Source organism: Oncorhynchus nerka, linkage group LG20 (genome assembly GCF_034236695.1).
Source record: "Oncorhynchus nerka isolate Pitt River linkage group LG20, Oner_Uvic_2.0, whole genome shotgun sequence".
NCBI lineage: Eukaryota > Metazoa > Chordata > Actinopteri > Salmoniformes > Salmonidae > Oncorhynchus > Oncorhynchus nerka.
In genome coordinates, this window is record NC_088415.1 from 51,238,879 (window position 1) to 51,258,121 (window position 19,243).

The window sequence follows — 19,243 nt, forward strand, 5'->3', positions numbered from 1 at the left end:
TTGACAACCCAGCTCTAGACCTTGCCAGTTGGTCTGTTATCCCACTAAAGATCACTTCTCTCTCTCTCACTCTCTCTCTTCCCCTCAGTTGCTGAGACTACGAGGGCCAAAGTGACAGCAGCAGAGAATGGCTACAGTGGGAACCGACAAGGAGCTCAGCGACCTGCTGGATTTCAGCGCGGTAAGACATCTTTGCTGTCAACAGCCCTGCAATATTTTTGTTCCCAATACTAGAATATATTTGTCCAGAACAGCTCCTTCGGGTATATAATAGGTTGTTTGTAGTCGAATACACATAGTCTCTTATAATGGGATGGGCACGGGAAAAACGTAGACTGGTAAAATGTTTTATTTTAGATAATAGTTTATGTACACAGAAACACTTCAACACACCTTTTGTTGTCAAGACAAGTGTATAAATCCAAACCCATCAAAGATAGACATGCCAAAGACCATTTGCTAAAATGTCTCTTAACTATAATAAAAGTAAGTGTTTTTTGTTGTTGTATTGTTTGGTATAGAAGGTTGGTACATAAAGTGAATAGCACGGTATCAATCAGCCGGTGTTGTTATTGGGCTGTTTTTGTGAGTCACTCGCGTCAATGACTAACTCATTGGCATGTTTTTTTAGATTGCTTCACACTGTTGACAGCTGCGGGAGTCTGTTGTAACTGAGAACGACTAAATCCTTCTATCAGATAGATTAAATTAGCGCCTAGCACCAAACCATGTAACATCAGAGGTGTAATGTAACCGTTGTAATTGTACTTTGGTGTCTATTAAGAGCAGCTTTGGTGTCCTGTAGTCTAATGAAGATGACTAGTTTAGTGAAGTGGTTGCCACGGGCTTGCCATTTTTCTCAAGACATAGATGTCAAAAGGAGACTTGTGCTTGTTTTGTTTTTTTTATAACTTTAGGGCCCATATCCACAGTGCTTCTCTAGCATCAGGTTGAACTTTTACATCATAATGAATAAGATTGTATGAACTGATCCGAGATTAGCGTTCCAACTCTGAGATGCTTTGTGGACATGGCCCCAGGACTTAAAAAAAAAATGTACACCCCATTTCTGGTTGAATGTTTTTGACTCAGTGTTTGTCTCTGTTTCAGATGTTTGCACCACCGGTGTCAAATGGGAAGAACAGGCCCACCACTCTCGCCAGCAGCCAGTTTGGAGGCTCCGGTAAGACCCGCCCTCGGTTTTTATACAAAAATGAATGCCCACTGAATGCTTACAGCTCCCAAATAGATTTTTAATAAAGCCTAATTATGGTGCAATCATTTAAGTATTTCAGTTAACATGGTCTTCTTCAGGTCACCTTGGTGATCGTACAACAACATTTTGACCAACATGGTCTTCATATGTGACCATATGATCTAAAATGGTCAACATCCACCTTTTCCCTACATCTCATCTGAAGCTGTTTCATTAAGGGTGTTATTGCTTTGTAATGGTCCCCTATATATGTCTTTAAGGAACAGCATGACATCGATGGGCTGTTATACAGCCCTTTCAACAACACTTTCTTATTTGTCTTCTGAGAACCCTCTCCACTCTCCCACCTCTGACCCCACCCCACTGTCCATCCTCTCACTGCCCCGAAGGGAGTGTTGTCAGTGAGGTCAAATCACAGTAGCTGTATCAATCCAAATAGGCTGAAATGGCATACTGTCCTTCATTACCACAGATGGGTCGAAGGATTGGATATGATTCCACCGGTCTTCTCCTTGCAGATGTTTGTTAATAAGGTTCATAATGAAAAGGAAGCAGCCTCAGCCCCCCTCCAGGTGTCCCTGTCCTCACCTTCTCAGCTGCTGCCTCTCCATCACACTCTACGGAGGGTGTTAAAACAGGGGGGTGACCCTATTCACCCCCACATTCCCCATCTCTCACCCTGTGGGGAAGGGGGAACTATTTCTGTTATTCTTCACTCCTCCTCACCCCCAAACAACCAACCAACCAACTACCATCCCTCAATAGATCCCATCTCCTCTTGTTGATAACCATCCAAGATCAACACAAGAACCATGGGGTGGCAGGTTAGGTTAGAGCGTTGGACTAGTAACCGAAAGGTTGTAAGTTCAAATCCCTGAGCTGACAAGGTACAAATCTGTCATTCTGCCCCTGAACAGGCAGTTAACCCACTGTTCCTAGGCAGTCATTGAAAATAAGAATTAGTTCTTAACTGACTTGCCTAGTTAAATAAAGGTCAAATAAAAAATGCTCCACATCCAACTTGCATCCTCTCTCTCTCGGCCTCAAGCCACCTTTTCTTCAACCCTCTCCTCTCCGCCAATCATTTTCCTTCACCGCCCTTCTCCAATCACCTTCTTTCACCCTCCTCGAATCCCTGAACCGTTGATGTAGGTATTTTCAGGTTGTAACTGAAAAGAAACAGGATATTGAAGTAGCATAAATCAGATGAAAGGGATGGAGTAGGTGAAGCGTGGAAACCGAACTATGGTGTTTCTCTAAGCTTGAGGGCCACTTATATTTTCTTTTGTGGCGACAAAAGGTGCACACTTACAGAAAAAGGCCGTTACTGTCCTCAATCCAACGGCTGCTCCTGGTATTGTGTGGCAGCCCTCAGCACAGGTCTCCACAATGCTCATCAGAGGCCAAAACAAAGGGCCTAGGCCGCAGAGAGAAGTGGATAGGCAGGCAGCATATGTGGCCTAGTGTATGATTTCACCCAGGAAGCCCCCACCCATACTCTCACAATGGGGAGGAAGAGGCTCTATAAGGGAAGGCTCCTAGTCTATCTGCACTACCATCTCCTTGGTAGCATTGGTTAGTATCTGCTCTGCCTTGCCTTTTTTTCTAGATTTGATTCAGATGAGCTGTGGTTTATTTGTATTTTTTTGGTGCTCGTCCCTGTAGAGTGGAAAAGGTTAGACGTGTGCTGTCATGGATTAGGATGAGTTTAGCCTGGCCCAAGATATTGATTTTATGGTAAATTTTTGGGGAAGGGTAAGCTGATCACAGATCTGCGTCTTTGGGAGATCTTTACCCGTAGGAACGGTCATTGTCATGCGTCCCTAGTTCTCTCTGACTTTGGGTGTCTATGTGCAAAACCCTTGAGGTGTAAACTAACTTCCAACCAAGTTTCATTTACTGGCAACCAGAAACTGAGATTCTGAACTGGTATTTTTAAACTCTGGCTTGGGTTGAAATGCAAAAGAGGAACGTATGCATTTTGCATGGACTTGAACTTTTCGTTCTTTAGGAACTTTCCTTCATGTGAATGGAAATTTGGATTTGGTCATTCAGTAACTTGATCAGATTTGCTCATGAATTGGATTCCTTGTGCAGTATAGAAGCATACTCTGTCAGACTTGATCAAACAGAGCTTTAAACATAAGATCCATTGTCCAGAATATGCTTGTAGCGTCGAACTTGAATGATTATAAAATAACTTCAATATGGAAAGTAACAGGCCTAATCATGTTCAAAATTGTAATTTCAAGTTGGTGTTGAATATTGTCCTCCCAGCATCATGACACTGGCTCTTATTAACCTCTTAGAGCTTACCCCTACTTTTTTCAATTTCCGCCTGAAGACAAACTCAAATCTAACTGCCTGTAGCTCAGGCACAGAACCAAGGATATGCATATTCTTGGTACCATTTGAAAGGAAACACCCTGAAGTTTGTGTAAATGTGAATTGAATGTAGGAGAATATAACACACTAGATCTGGTTTAGATAATACAATGAAGAAAAACATACTTTTTTTTATTGTTGTATCATCTTTAAAATGAACAAGATTAAAACAAACATTCAGATAGGATGATGGGGACAATTTCAGTGAAAAACACAAGCGGGCAACAGTACTTGTGCAAAGTTTCAGAATGATTAACTTCCCAAATGAGTGTGCTACATGACATTCATCATTTTACATTTATCAAGTCACCCAGGTGTCCCACACAAGTAGCCTAAATGTACCCAAGTGGCCAAATTGGTGAAGTTATACATTTTGAATGGAATAACTATATACAAAATACCAAAATGGTATTCTATAACACCCCCCCCCCCCCCTCCCCAAATGGAGGGAAAACACGGGGGGGAAATGTATACATTTACAAAATAACACTTTCAATATTTGGAAGACCCTCAGTCCTCTACACAATATTATGCTGCTGATGCCAGGTGCCATAGCACATCCATGCCTGCAGAAATACATTTGGGCAGATGAACACCACTCGTGGCAGGAGCTGGATGTACCAGCTTCAGTGGGGGATGGACACCTTGGCACTGGGGACTCTCATTTGGAGTCAGTGTCACTGTGAAAGAAAATGTTCAGTCAGAATAGTTTCACATATGAGCCCTGTATCAACAGGTATAATAAACAGATATATATATATAGAGTACAGGGAACATAAGGTTTATTATTATTATCATATTATTATAGACCTGCTAGATCTACTGTCTTTATTATATTACAACAGACCAGCTGTATCTACTGTCTCTGTTTCACTTTGGCCATTGTTGTGGCCTGCCCTCCCCTCAACAGCCTCAAATAAGGCTATTTGATTTCACAAATAATATTTTATATTATTAATTTCAAACAACGGCATTAGCATGAGAAGAACTTGCCAGTCCAAAACGATGTCCTCTCCGTTCAAAAATATTGCTCCATTTGGGAATCGCTACATGAATTGTCCCCGATCAATTTCTTCTAAAATTGTGTGTACATCTGTATATCTAGACTTAGATTTAGCTTTTCCTGACTTAGTCGCCATACTGATTGATATATAAATAGCTGAATATGCGCTTTACCAAAACAATGCTGTGCGCAACATGCGTTGCTCCTTCCGGTATGAATTTTCAATGGCGAATGAACCTCTTTACGCCGGAGTTTACTACATGGGTTGGTCTTCCAACACATAAACATGACCTATTTCTGGTTACCTCAGCTCATTGGCTATCTACCCAGCTAGATTTCAAGACGATCAGTGGTCATTGGGTTAAAATACAGTCAATCAATGAAACAGCGGGCAAATCATTGCACAATGATGTCATTACTTGTCTTCAAATCGGTTTCTTTCAGTCAATTACGTCCCGCAAAATGATCCATCAGGTTTGGTTGTGTTACAAACAAACCAGTTGATTGCAATGAAACCAAACGTGATTGGAAAAGTCACGTTTTGTGTGTATTTACCTCTATGTGTTGTCAAAAATGGAATGAGACGGAATTCACGACACAAGCGGTTCACAAAATGTTTGTGTTAAGCTATAAAAATGGATTTTATCAAACAAAAGACCATTCATTGTGTAACAATGAGCATTGGGATTGCAAACAGAGGAAGATCGTCAAAGGTAAACAATTAATTTTATAGCAGTTTGTAGCAGCTCTATCCTCAGGTAATCGCATTGTATTCTTTCGCAGTAAATCCTTTTTTAAATCTGACAACTCAGTTGGATTAGCAAGATGCTAGGCTTTCGAAACATGTGAGACACTTGTATTTTCATGAATGTTTAATATGACTTTATGTAGCGATCACCGTATGTTGTCGATTTTTCATCCCGCTACCGGGTTCCGTGCGCAGAGGTTAATAATTTCAGACACATCCTATAACACACAAGATACTGTTGTGTATCCATTGTAGACATTCCCTAAATCATAATCACACTCCTTAATACTTATTAGGCATCATGTATTATGTCTGGTTGACTCACATTTCTGTCATACAGGGCTGGGATGAAAGGAAGGAAGGAAGGAAGTGTAGACACCAGACAGTACACCAATCAGTGCCCGGGGCATTATCCTATAAAAGCAAAGTGTTTGTGCCTGCATGTTCCCTGTGTATTGGTCCTGTAGCCTCATAGCTTGTGTGACTCAGGCTGACTGGCCATTTCCAGTATCTCTTCCTGATGTAATTATAGGCCAACCTCGCTTGAAGGGGTGGTGAGACCCGGTTTAAAGGGGACTCGCTAGTGAATGTGTCTGGCCTGACTCAACCCTCTCGCTCTCTGAGCGAACATGCTGAGACGTTCTCTCACTCGCTCTTAACTCACTCAATCACAGAAGTATCCCTGGGGGGGGGCAAACCCTATAAAAGAGGTTAAGGTGTGGAGTTCCTGCCTCGTGTTTTTAGGTTTGTTGTCATCAGCAATGGCTTGGTAACGTAGTAGACCAACTATTTTCAAGATTCTTGGTTAAATTAATCCGTATAATTAGAATGTGGAGTTTAGTACTGGGTCCTCTCTTCTACCAGGGTTCTGTGGACAAGAGCTCTGTGGTTTTCTCTGATGTTCTATTTGTCATATATCAGGCTGTCATGGTAACGACTTGCAGGAGGAAGCCATTTGAAGTTTTGAGGAAAACAAACTAGTCTACTTAGACGACTCTCACTTATTCTCTCCTTTATACTAATCAGCAGATCTGTTAATTAGTAGGAAAATGTGGTCCTAATGAATATGCATGAAAGTGAAGTAAAACACCATTAAAATTAGAGTTGCTCACTTGCCCTCTCCCTCACTCAATGCGCGTAATTTGTGTGGTGTGAAACTTTCTTCGTCTTTTTCTCTTTTTTTCTCCCCGGTTGAAACGCAGCTCCCCGTCCATACATTTCAATGCAGTCCAAATCCCTGGACCTGCCATTTTAAAATACCTTTCAATAAGAGTTGTGATGCTACTTACTACTTACCCCAGAAGGTCTAGGAGAGTGCTTCCTTCCATGCATTCCAGACACACTCTTCTCCATTCTCTCCGTACTTCCTGTAGACCCTTCCTCTCCTCAGGAGAACACATGAATAGCCCGAGGTGTGAGGCCCTAGCTACCTGCAGAGCTCCCTATTATCCCCGTGCCTTTGTGGATCTCCATGGGTGTCAGTTCAGGTCTATATCCCCTGCCTTCCATCTGTCTTCCTAAAGAGCAGTAAAAGATACCCACCATGTTCATTTCCTACCCCAGTGGCTATGCTAAGTCTTCCACATTCTTCAGATGACCATATTTTAGCCGCCTATTCACGGTGTTGACGTGAGGGGGAGCGAGTGGCTTATAAAGGTCCGGCGTGATTCAGTAGCAGGATGCCAGATTAAGATGTCCTGATAATGTTTGTTGGCAGCCCTCGATAGAGTTATGGAGATATTTAATGGTCCATTGCAGCCGTTTTTATCGCTATCAAATCATTTCTGGTTAATAATTAAGTACCTTACTGTGATTGTTACTTTTTGACCATTTTAATTGAAAACAAACTGGGCTTCTTAGAAAAGGGCAATTTCTCAAGCAAGAATTTTGATAGACCACTCCCAGACAGTCCTGAGTGGGGAGGGGAAAACTGAGAATTAGCTGTTAATGGCAGAGAGGTTTGGAAATCTATTTATTTATTTTTTAAAGATTTTATTGGTCTATTAACCAAGTCACTGCATGGTAAGGCCAAAACTACATCCCACCAAAAGACTGACATTTCAGCCATTATTTTTAAACCTCTCTTAAACTAAAAGGGCATTCTCATTTTCACAGTATCATTCCAACCTCTTATCGGTCCACAATATTCGGCACATTTCATCATTTGTGGGCGCTGTCTCATTAATCGTTGCCTTTGCGATCCACCTAAGAAATGTCTAGGGGAAACACTGGTGTCATTTCAGCAGGGGAAAGGACTGGTCCATATCCCTCTGTGTACATGTCCTCTCTGAGTCTGTTCTACTGCTGGACATGGAGAGTGACAGTCAGGTTGAGGCAACAAACCCCTCGTCTCCTTCATCTGCGATTCTGCTGCCATCTCTCCTATAGATCAGTTGTCACGGTGATATAGCAGCTCTTTCCTCTCTGGACCCATCATTCTCCTTGATGGCTGATCCAGTCGTGCTTCCAGCCTGCTCCCCTCCGCCCCTTTCCATTTTTTCTTTATTAGACAACAAAACAAAAATATGAATATTCATAGAGCGAAGCCTCATTAATATGCACGATTATGCAAATAAGCACACAATTAAGCCTCTGCTTCTCCCCAGAGATGCTGGGTAGCGGTAAGAGAGGAAACAGAGGGGGAGGGGGGCAGGAATTTTTGCTTCGGCAGTCTTTAAAATCGCTCTCCCTACTTCCCCTTCAATGCAAATCCTTTGACCAGGGACAACATGCATGACGTGTGTCCCTTCTGTCATTTGTGTACTCCTTAGACTGCTGTCATGCAAAGGGAGGTGTGAAGGGATGGGGATACGAACTACTGCGTTGCCATGGACAGAAGTGGGGAGTGTGGGAGAATGACAAATGTTGAGGATGATTGTAGGAGGCTCATACTGGGTGTTAATTATTCAAACTTCCTACAGCTCATAGCTACACTAAGTGACAGTGTGGTGGCAGAGCTGTCACGGGGAGCTGAAGTAGCAGCGCTCAGCCAAAGGTTATTTAGATCACTTCTAGCCAGTGAGGAAGCAGCAGTGCTTCCTAACTGGGTCACCCTCCATTGCATATTGGCTTCTAGCCTATATCCCCTATCTCCCTAGGTACTGGTGTAGATATTAAGGACAAGATGGGTATTGGCATTATCTTAATGGATCCCCCTTGCCCTCTGATTGGCTAGGTAGAATTTTTTTCCATTTTGGTCACATCTCCAACTTCTCTAACCTACAAATGCTCTGGGAGGGTACTAGGAACTAGGGGTTTATTTGGAGTTGGGTGAAAGACTACCAGTCTACTACTAGTTTTGGTCCCTTTCCCTCATCTCCTTTCCCTTTCCAGTCTTACATTGTTCTGAGTGAGCAGGTCTAACCCTGTGCGTTCCATCTTCTAGGTATAGATGAGCGGAGCGGTCCTGGCCCCTGGGTATCAGGAGAACAGAACAGCTCTTCCTTCAACCAGGGACGGGTAAAGGAACACTGCACACTTCATACTGTACAATACAGTGACTACACGCTGATCAGCATGGACATGTTTTTCTTACATGGGGGATATTACTAATTGTATATGACTAGCAGGGCTCTAAATAAAGAACAAATCATTGATATCACTGGCGCTTTTAACAAAGTTAGGAGCACCACATAAAATTTGAAGAGCACAGAAAATAATGTACATGACAAAAAGTATGTGGACACCAGCTTGTCAAACATCTCATTCCAAAATCATGAGCATTAAAATGGAGTTTGTCCCCCCTTTGCTGCTATAACAGCCACTCTTCTGGGAAGGTTTTCCACTAGATGTAGGAACATTGCGGTGGGAGCTTGCTTCCATTCAGCCACAGGAGCATTAGTGAGGTCAGGCACTGATGTTGGTCGATCAGTTAGCGTTCCAATTCATCCCTAAGGTGGGGTTGAGGTCTGGGCTCTGTGTGCAGAACAGTCAAGCCCATCCAAACCAATCTCGATAAACCATTTCTGTATGGACCTCGCTTTGTGCACGGGGGTATTGTCATGCTGAAGCAGGAAAGGGCCATCCCAAAACTGCTGCCACAAAGTTGGAAGCACAATTGTCTAGAATATCATTGTATGCTGTAGTGTTAAGATTTCCCTTCACTGGAACTAAGGGGCCTAGCCCAAAACATTGGAAAAACAGCCCCAGACCATTTGTTCCTCCTCCACCAAACTTTACATTTGGCACTATCATTACTGCAGGTTGCGTTTTTCTGGCATCCTCCAAACCCTGATTCGTTCTTCGGACTGCCAGGTGGTGAAGCGTGATATATCACTCCAGGGAACACGTTTTCCGCTGCTCCAGAGTCCAATGGCGGCGAGCTTTACACTACTCCAGCTGAGGCTTGTCATTGCGCATGGTGATCTTGTGTGGCTGCTCGGCCATGAAAATCTATTTCATGAAGCTTCCATCATACAGTTCTTGTGCTGATGTTTCTTCCAGAGGCCGTTTGGAACTTCGTAGTGAGTGTTGCAATCGAGGACAGACAATTTTTATTTATTTTAGCAATCTGCGGTCCTGTTCCATGAGCTTGTGTGGCCTACCCCTTCCCGGCTGAGCCGTTGTTGCTCCTAGATGTTTCAACTTCATAATAACAGTACTTTAAGTTGATCGGGGCAGCTCTAGCAGGCAAGAAATTTGACAAACTGACTTGTTGGAAAGGTGGCATCCTATGACTGTGCCACCATTGAAATTCACGAAGCTCTTCAGTAAGACCATTCTACTGACAATGTTTGTCTATGGACATTGCATTTCTGTGTGCTCGATTTTCTACACCTGTCATTAACGGGTGTAGCTTAAATAGCCGAATCCACTAATTTGAACGGGTGTCCAAATCCTTTATCTAGACAAAAGTATAAGTCGGAAGTTTACATGCACCGTTAGCCAAATGCATTTAAATTCAGTTTTTCACAATTCCTGACATTTTAATCCTAGTAAAAAATCCCCTGTCTCAGGTCAGTTAGGATCACCACTTTATTTTAAGAATGTGAAATGGCAGAATAATAGAGAATTATTTCTTTCAGCTTTTATTTCTTTCATCACATTCACGGTTGGTCAGAAATTTACATACACTCAATTAGTATTTGGTAGCATTGCCTTTAAATTGGGTCAAACGTTTCGGGTAGACTTCAACAAGCTTCCCACAATACGTTAGGTGAATTTTGTCCCATTCCTCCTGACAGAGATGGTGTAACGGAGTCAGGTTTGTAGGCCTCCTTGCTCACACACTATTTTTCAGTTCTGCCTACACATTTTCTATAGGATTGAGGTCAGGGCTTTGTGATGGCCACTCCAATACCTTGACTTTGTTGTCCTTAAGCCATTTTGCCACAACTTTGGAAGTATGCTTGGGGTCATTGTCCATTTGGAAGACCCATTTGCAACCAAGCATTAACTTCCTGACTGATGTCTTGAGATGTTGCTTCAATATATTCACCAGATTTTCCTCCCTCGTGGTGCCATCTATTTTGTATAGTGCACCAGTCCCTCCTGCAGCAAAGCACCCTCATAACTTGATGCTGCCACCCTCGTGCTTCACGGTTGGGATGGTGTTCTTCGGCTTGCAAGCCTTCCCCTTTTTCCTCCAAACATAACGATGGTCATTATGGCCAAACAGTTCTATTTTTTGTTTCATCAGACCAGGAAAGGTACGAACTTTGTCCCCATGTGCAGTTGCAAATCGTAGTTTGGCCTTTTTATGGTGGTTTTGGAGCAGTGGCTTCTTCCTTGCTGAGCGGCCTTTCAGGTTATGTCAATATATGACTCGTTTTACTGTGGATATAGATACTTTTGTACCTGTTTTCTCCAGCATCTTCACAAGATCCTTTGCTGCTGTTCTGGGATTGATTTGCACTTTTCGCACCAAAGTACGTTCATCTCTGGGAGACTGAACGCCTATCCTTCCTGAGCGGTATGACGGCTGCGTGGTCCCGTGGTGTTTATACTTGCGTACTATGGTACCTTCAGGCGTTTGTAAATTTCTCCCAAGGATGAACCAGACTTGTGGAGGTCAGAATTTTTTTTTCTGAGGTCTTTGCTGATTTCTTTAGATTTTGCCATGATATCAAGCAAAGGGGCACTGAGTTTGAAGGTAGGTCTTGAAATACATCCACGGGTACACCTTCTATTCACTCTTATGTCAAAGCCGTGACATAATTTTCTGGATTTTTCCAAGCTGTTTAAAGGCCCAGTCAACTTAGTGTATGTAAACTTCTGACCCAGTGGAATTGTGATACAGTGAAATAATTTGTCAACAGTTGTTGGAAAAATCACTTGTGTCCTGCACAAAGTAGATGTCCTAACCGACTTGCCAAAACTTTAGTGGAGTGGTTGAAAAACGAATTTGAATGACCCCAACCTAAGTGTGTGTCAACTTCCGACTTAAACTGTGTATATAGCTTACATTGGGTCTATATGAATCCTACTTACTTTTGAAGAAGAGCTCCTAAGAAGATATCACTCTTCCTTTTTTTTCTGTGGCACCACATGTTTGCCTATACTGGTAAAGTTACCACGTTGTTAGGAGGACTGCACGATAGGAGCAAAAAGTATTGTGATTTTTCTGCTCTATAGATCAAAACACGGGTGAAACATTGGAATCAAAGAGAGAATGATTATTCAACGGTTGGTGGTGGTCATGAAAACAAATTAAAAAGACTGGTGTGAGTTATGACTGGGTATTAACCAAAGTGTTGGTCAATGTTTCCCAAGGGACCCATAATCACATTGGAATATGTTTTTTAATGATATTTTTTAATGCTTGCATACAGTGCCTTGCAAAAGTATTTACCCCCTTGGTGTTTTTCCTATTTTGTTGCATTACAACCTGTAATTTAAATCCATTTTTATTTGGATATTATGTAATGGACATAAACAAAATAGTTTAAATTTGTGAAATGAAAAAAATAACTTCTTTAAATAAATTCTTAAATAAAAAACAAAGTGGTGCGTGCATATTCACCCCCTTTGCTATGAAGCCCCTAAATAAGATCAGGTGCAACCAATTACCTTCATAAGTTACATAATTAATCAAATAGATTGCACACAGGTAACTTTAAGTGTCACATGGGCTGTCACATGATCACAGTGTGTATATATATATATATATATACACCTGTTCTGAAAGGCCCCAGAGTCTGCAACACCACTAAGCAAGGGGCACCAACAAGCAAGTGACACCATGAAGACCAAGAAGCTCTCCAAACAGGCCAGGGACAAGGTTGTGGAGAAGAACACAAACTCATGGACCAGGCAAGGACAGCATTAATCAGAGGCAGCAAAGAGCCAAAAGATAATCCTGAAGGAGCTGCAAAGGTCCACAGCGGAGATTGGACAGAGACTCCATAGGACCACATTAAGCCGTACACTCCACAGAGCTGGGCTTAACAGAAGAGTGGCCATAAAAAAGCCATTGCTTAAAGATTTTTTAAAAGCCACGTGGGAGACTTCCCAAACATATGGAAGAATGTACTCTGGTCAGTTAAGATTTTTTTTTAAATTGCCATCAAGGAAAACGCTATGTCTGGCGCTAACCCCAACACCTCATCACCCCAAGACACCATCCCCACAGTGAAGCCTGGTGGTGGCAGCATCATGCTGTGGGAATGTTTTTCATCGGCAGGGACTGAGAAACTGTTCAGACTTGAAGGAATGATGGATGACTCTAAATTACAGGGAAGTTGTTGAGGAAAACCTGTTTGTTTTCCAGAGATTTGATTTTGAGATGAGGTTCACCTTCCAGCAGGACCATGACCATAAGCATACTGCTAAGGCAACACTCGAGTGGTTTAAGGGGAAACATTTAAATGTCTTGGACTGGCCTAGACAAAGCCCAGATCTCAATCCAATTGCGAATCTGTGGTATGACTTAGATTGCTGTACACCAGCAGGAACCCATCCAACTTGAAGGAGCTGGAGCAGTTGTGCCTTGAAGAATGGACAAAAATCCCAGTGTCAAGCTTATAGAGACATATCCCAACATACTTGTAGTTGCAATTTCTGCAAAAGGTGGCTCTACAAAGTATTGCCTTTGGGGGGGGTGAATAGTTATGCACATAAGTTTTCAGTTTTTTTTTCTTGTTTGTTTCACAAAAATAAATCTGATCATTCTGGATCCTATTTTGACAGGTTGCACATCCAAATATGAATCATGCGTTCTCTGGATATGTAATCTGAAATAGCTTACTTTTTGAATCATGGGCTACTGTTTCAGTTGTCTTACATGGCTGCGTGTAAAAATTGCCTAGGTCACTGCCGCTAATGTAAACAAATAGCGTTTAAAAAAAAAAAATTGATGTCTATTTCGCTGGATTAGAAATACAAGTCATATCGTGATGAATCTGACTATCGCCCAGCTCTACTAAATCAGAGAGCCATATACAAAAACTAATCGTATAATTAGAGAACATGTTTATTCCTATTTAGGAATGTGGAAAGCAGCAATGTTCATGTTTCGGAAAAATCTGTTCGCGCAGTGTTGTGGCAAAATAATGTTACTCGTGTATTTTTTTAATTATTGGATTTTAGTCACGCTGGTGCTCTAAATAAAACTTAGGGTCGCACAGCCAAATATTTAGTCGTGTATGGGACCAACTTTAGAGCTCTGACTTATCTGGACTAGGGTTGGGCGATATTGCGATTCTATCGTCGATGATTGATTAACAGCAATCGTCAGTGATGACGACATCGTGATGTGACAGGCAATGGTTTAGCCTATTTGAGCTTGTCTGGCACCGCTCAGGAAAAAAACAGTCTCACAGCGCAGCACACAAGTGACATTCTGGGTAATTTGTATATTCCTATTTGTTATAGCCTATTTCAATTAATGTCCTCGCCTACAGAACACGAGAGGAATGTAGGCCAGACAGAGTGGAGAATTTCATCAAAGCAGCACAGTCTCCAATCAGACTATTGTTTCTCTGTCGGATGCATTGGCGTTAGGCTATAGCCTAAACCATTTTTGTATTTACATTTTTTATAACCGATACTTAATTTTTCCCCCTCTATTCCTTTCGCCCCATTTCATAGGCTATAAATATGACTGAAGGCGACTTTTTTGTTTGTTTTATGCGTGACTTTCTCCCGATCAAACAATGAATGTAACGGAGTTCCATCTTAAAACCTCTTGGAACTACCCATCCCGGATCTGGGAGAATTGTCATCAACTACACTAATTAGCATAGCGCAAGGGGTCAAGAAATATTACTAGAAAATATTCATGAAATCACAAGTGAAATATAGTGAAACACAGTTTAGCCTTTTGTTAATCACCCTGTCATCTCAGATTTTGAAATTATGCTTTACAGCCAAAGCAAGACAAGCGTTTGTGTAAGTTTATCGATAGCCTAGCATAGCATTATGTCCAGCTTGGTCACGAATATCAGAAAAGCAATCAAATTAACCGTTTACCTTTTTGATCTCGGATGTTTTCACTGCCGAGACTCCCAGTTAGACAGCAAATGTTCCTTTTGTTCCATAAAGATGATTTTTATACCCAAAATTCCTTCGTTTGTTTGTCACGTTATGTTCAGAAATCCACCGGAAATAGCGGTCATGACAACGCGGGGGGGATTCTAATTATATCCATAATATCAACAAACATGGCAAACGTTTTTTTATAATCAATCCTCAGTGTTTTTCAAATATCTATTCGATAATATATCAACCAGGACAATTGGCTTTTCAGTAGGAGCGAGAGGAAAAATGACTACCTCTGTCTTTTACGCAAGAATCACTCTGAGCCCTCAGCTGGCCACTTACACAATGTAGTCGTTTACGCTCATTCTTCAACATAAAGGTGTGAAACTACGTCACAATGCTGTAGACACCTTAGGGAGTATGTAGAAAAAGGAATCTGGTTGATATCCCTTTCAATAGCCAATAGGGATGCATAGGAACACAACGGTTTCAAAACATGAGTCACTTCCTGATTGGATTTTTCTTAGGCTTTTGCCTGCAATATCAATTCTGTTATACCCAGACAATATTTTGACAGTTTTGGAAACTTTAAAGTGTTTTCTATCCTAAGCTGTCAATTATATGCATATTCTAGCATCTGGTCCTGAGAAATAGGTGGTTTACTTTGGGAATGTTATTTTTCCAGAAATAAAAATAGTGACCCCTAGTTTCAAGAGGTTAAAGTTATTTGAATAGCCTAAAAACACAAGCTTAAACTTGTCATTAAATTTATTCTATAGACTGTTGAGATTTTGTTCTCTCATTATTAGTCCTCTATCTTAAATAACCTATCCATGTGGACCAGGAAAATCCCTTAATGCGCTGTTGAAAAAACCCAAATAACCTATCTTCCTACTAGGCCTATCCTAAACTTTACGACAAGTTAGTTATGAACAGTAGCTTATTTCCCAAATGTTCTATCATACGAAGGCGTCGTCCCAAAGTTGTTGTGGCTTTCAAAAATAACAAAAAATGAAACCATAGCATAGGCTCTTCTCAATCACAACGGACAACATTATTTATTTTGCGGCAAATAAAGCTATTATTATCCAGTTATAAGGACGGTAGTGCTTTTTATCCGTCCCATGATGTAGGCCTATAACCTAGCTCACTACGATAAGACAGCCCGTTCCTCATCAGACACTTCCATCATATGTACGCCAGACAGACACACACACAAACCTGCTCTGCCCCTCCACCAGAAAGGAATATCAGAAAACATTTGCCATTGCCTCCACTTAGCATCTGTCCAGGCTTTCAACAATATTATCTTTCGTTATGATTCGTTCAGTTGCATTGTGTTGTATTCTTGTCATGAAGAAAAATATATATGGGGCTGGTCAATAGGGGTGATTAGCATCGTATGTCACAATGTTTTACGGGTACATAATCACGATAGTACAAATGTTGACATCGCCCAACCCTAAGCATAGAGTAGCCCAAAGAGCCCACATGCGCAGTGCGTTTGGTTGAAGATTGGCATACTGAATCTGTTTTTTTAAGACACAGCAATTGATTTTAAGTCTTCATATTATCTCTCATCTCTCTCCCTCCCTCCAGGGTTATGGCGAAGGAGCTCATTACAACGAGCACGAAGGCCTCGCTTCCACCCCCTTGTTCGGCTCGGGGATCCTTGGTAAGGAAATCTGGACATATTTCCTCCAACCTGGTCTGTGGTTTAGACCTTGGAACAGGAGCGGGTTCTCTCCCCAACCCTCAACCCTTTAATTAAGCTCAGCTGATTTGATGGCCCCATCAAGACCAAGTAAACCCACTAACAGGTCCCTGTGGTCTTGTGTGGCTTTCAGAGCTGCAGTAAGCCACCCTGTATTTACAATAAATGACCAGGAGAAGTGACTGCATAATGATGCGTCTTTAGGGGAGCAAATGTGTGTCTCAAAGGATATAGAGACTGTGTGCGAGAGAACCTCACTGTATATGAGAGACCTCCTTCAGGGGCATTCCATGTGTGTGTGTGGGGGTGACTAGGCGCATACACGGGGACAGGGTGTTTAGGCTGTGTGCTGGAAGGGGGTTAGGGGTTTAGGTGCACAAACAACTGGAGTGTTAATGTGCTGGAGATGCGTAAAAGGTGGCTTTAAAGGTCTTTACAATGGCCTGCCCTGATTGTCCCTCTTGTTTCTATAGGGAAAGCTGAGCGTGGACCCTACTCTTCTTTTGGAGCGCAGGTAAAATCAGACTCCTCTCTTGACCTCGCTTCTCTTTTTCTGTGTCCCCTCTGAAGCTACCATCTCTTCCTCTGACGGATGTTCTTGTGAATCTGCCCACCTTGTCCCATCTTCTCCTTCATCCCTGAGTTGTTTTCTCCCTTCTCCTCCCATTGACCTTCTCATCCTCTCTCCACGTTGGGATAATATCCCATGCAGTATTTGTGTGTCTGACCTTGTCTTCTCTCATTCCTCTCCTGTGTAGCCGGGCTTTATGCCCAGTGAGATGCCCATGCCCAGTCCTGATGCCATGTCACCCTCGGGCCTGAAGTCTGGCTCCCAGTTCTACCCCTCCCAATTCAACCCTCGCAGGAGACCCACCCAGGAGAGCATGGGTAAGGACAGAAACTACTGAAAATTACCCCATAGTACACTCATGCTATCCCCATTTCCTAGCATGGATACATGCAAGGAAGATGGTGCACAGAATTAGAACGGGTAGTATAGACATACTAATGTAAAGCAGTGCCAATTTTCCTGGTGGCCAGATTGGAGGGTCTTTAAAAAAAACGTTGTTGAATTTAAGCTTACTTCCATGGAATGGCATTTCTATTTAAATGCTTACTGCAATGCATTTGTTGTAAATCTCGGACGTTCTACATAGGGCTGGGCGATATATCAAATTAATTCTAATTTGTTTTTGTGATATTCCAAATGCCAGTATTGCAGAATTTTTTTTTCTTGTTTTTTTGAGCGTTTGTCCTCGTGTTCTCATGTTGTCTTTTTGGTCTTGTTCGCTCCGCTCCGTCTGTGCTGTGCACCTTCCCATTTACACCAGAGATCTGTATATAATTACGAGATGCTCATGTCTCCGCCTTAACAATGGGAGTCGTTGTCCCAAAGGCAGGGAAGACAGACGACAAGCTTCAGTTCAAAATAAGCGCATAGAAACCCACTAGGCTTATTTTGGACAGATTTTGGCCAGAGTGAAACCTCTTGCTTCATCTCGTTCTCCCAAGCCCTTCCCCCTACCACTCACAACAACAAAGATGAGGGATCACTTCTTCCTCTCTGACAAATGGTTTAATTTAAGGTTTGGTCCAACAGAATTGGTCATATGTACACCACAACACATGGGGACAATATTTTACTGTAATAGAGGAGACATTAACCTTTCCAACCATCCAGTTTTGTTTCAACTCCTCAAATTTCAAGCAAAGCAGACACTACTAAAACGGTTGTACCAATAAACACATTCTGGAAAATGAATGCTCAGTTTTTGTACCACGTATCGTTAGCAGAATTTTAGTCAAATAAAGTAAATATATAATATTATAAATGTGTAATAATCATAAGACAATTATATAAGGAATTGGCAACTCATTCTTATTCTGAGCAATAAGGTAGGTCATTTGATTTCCATCTGAAGTGGAAAGGCTAGAATGCCGTTTTTAAACAGTTGGGCATAAGGTTGTGTTCATAACAACTGTAGCTGAATTCAGAGCTTGTGAAATTATACCTAGATCCAAGTTGACTAAACTTTTAAATTATGAATATTAGCTGGCTTATTGCTAGCATGTGGGCTTGGCTTGAGAGATTGAGACTGGTGGTAATTTTCTACATTATTACTGGGGTTGCATTATGCATGGTTCTGGTTAAATGTGTTACAAAAAGGTAATTTTTTTATAGACCGACCTGAAAGCCAGATCAGTGAGAATTGCAACAACAAAAAAAGCAGGTACAACTATTTTGATAAAATAATTAAATTATGTGTTAGTCTTATGGTTGTGGAAGGCATATATTCAGCCTAGGTATAATTGACCAAGTTCTGAATTGATTTTTATTTTTGCTGTTTTAAATGCAGTACATTTTTACCTTGTACCACAAAGCTTATTTAGAGAGAACATTTTTATAAATCTAGATGTATATCGGGGAAAAGTTAGATGCGTTTTAGGCCAAATCGCCCAGCCCTAGTTCTACATGTATACTGTTGAATAATTGCTACCTCTTTGTACAAAATCACATGGAATTCATGACCGTATCTGCTCTACTTTTACTATGTCAAAGGAGAGGAGTTGCTCTTTATTCTGGTTCATATTTCTGACTGTGATTACCTTCACTTCTCCTACTGGGGTTTAAAATAAGAACCTGAGAAATCGCACTTCTGCTAAACCTGCAGGGGATTCAATGGAAGGAGAGGTGGTGTGAGGCCACTGCATAAACATATTGGTTGTATTAGATTACATTTGATGAAGTTATGGGCCATA

At 41.7% G+C, this 19,243-nt stretch overlaps 1 protein-coding gene across 2 annotated transcripts in view; it reads left to right on the top strand.

Moving 5' to 3' along the window:
* Nucleotides 1–19,243, top strand: part of LOC115102718 (transcription factor E2-alpha-like) — a 43,077-nt gene that overhangs the window by 4,332 nt on the left and 19,502 nt on the right. For both annotated transcript variants that reach the window (XM_029622952.2, XM_029622953.2), the window contains exons 2-7: nucleotides 89–181; nucleotides 1,111–1,183; nucleotides 8,738–8,811; nucleotides 16,369–16,444; nucleotides 16,957–16,997; nucleotides 17,242–17,371. In XM_029622952.2, coding sequence (XP_029478812.1) covers nucleotides 128–181; nucleotides 1,111–1,183; nucleotides 8,738–8,811; nucleotides 16,369–16,444; nucleotides 16,957–16,997; nucleotides 17,242–17,371 — 448 coding nt within the window. In that variant the 5' untranslated portion in view covers nucleotides 89–127. The remainder of the gene's footprint in view (nucleotides 1–88; nucleotides 182–1,110; nucleotides 1,184–8,737; nucleotides 8,812–16,368; nucleotides 16,445–16,956; nucleotides 16,998–17,241; nucleotides 17,372–19,243) is intronic.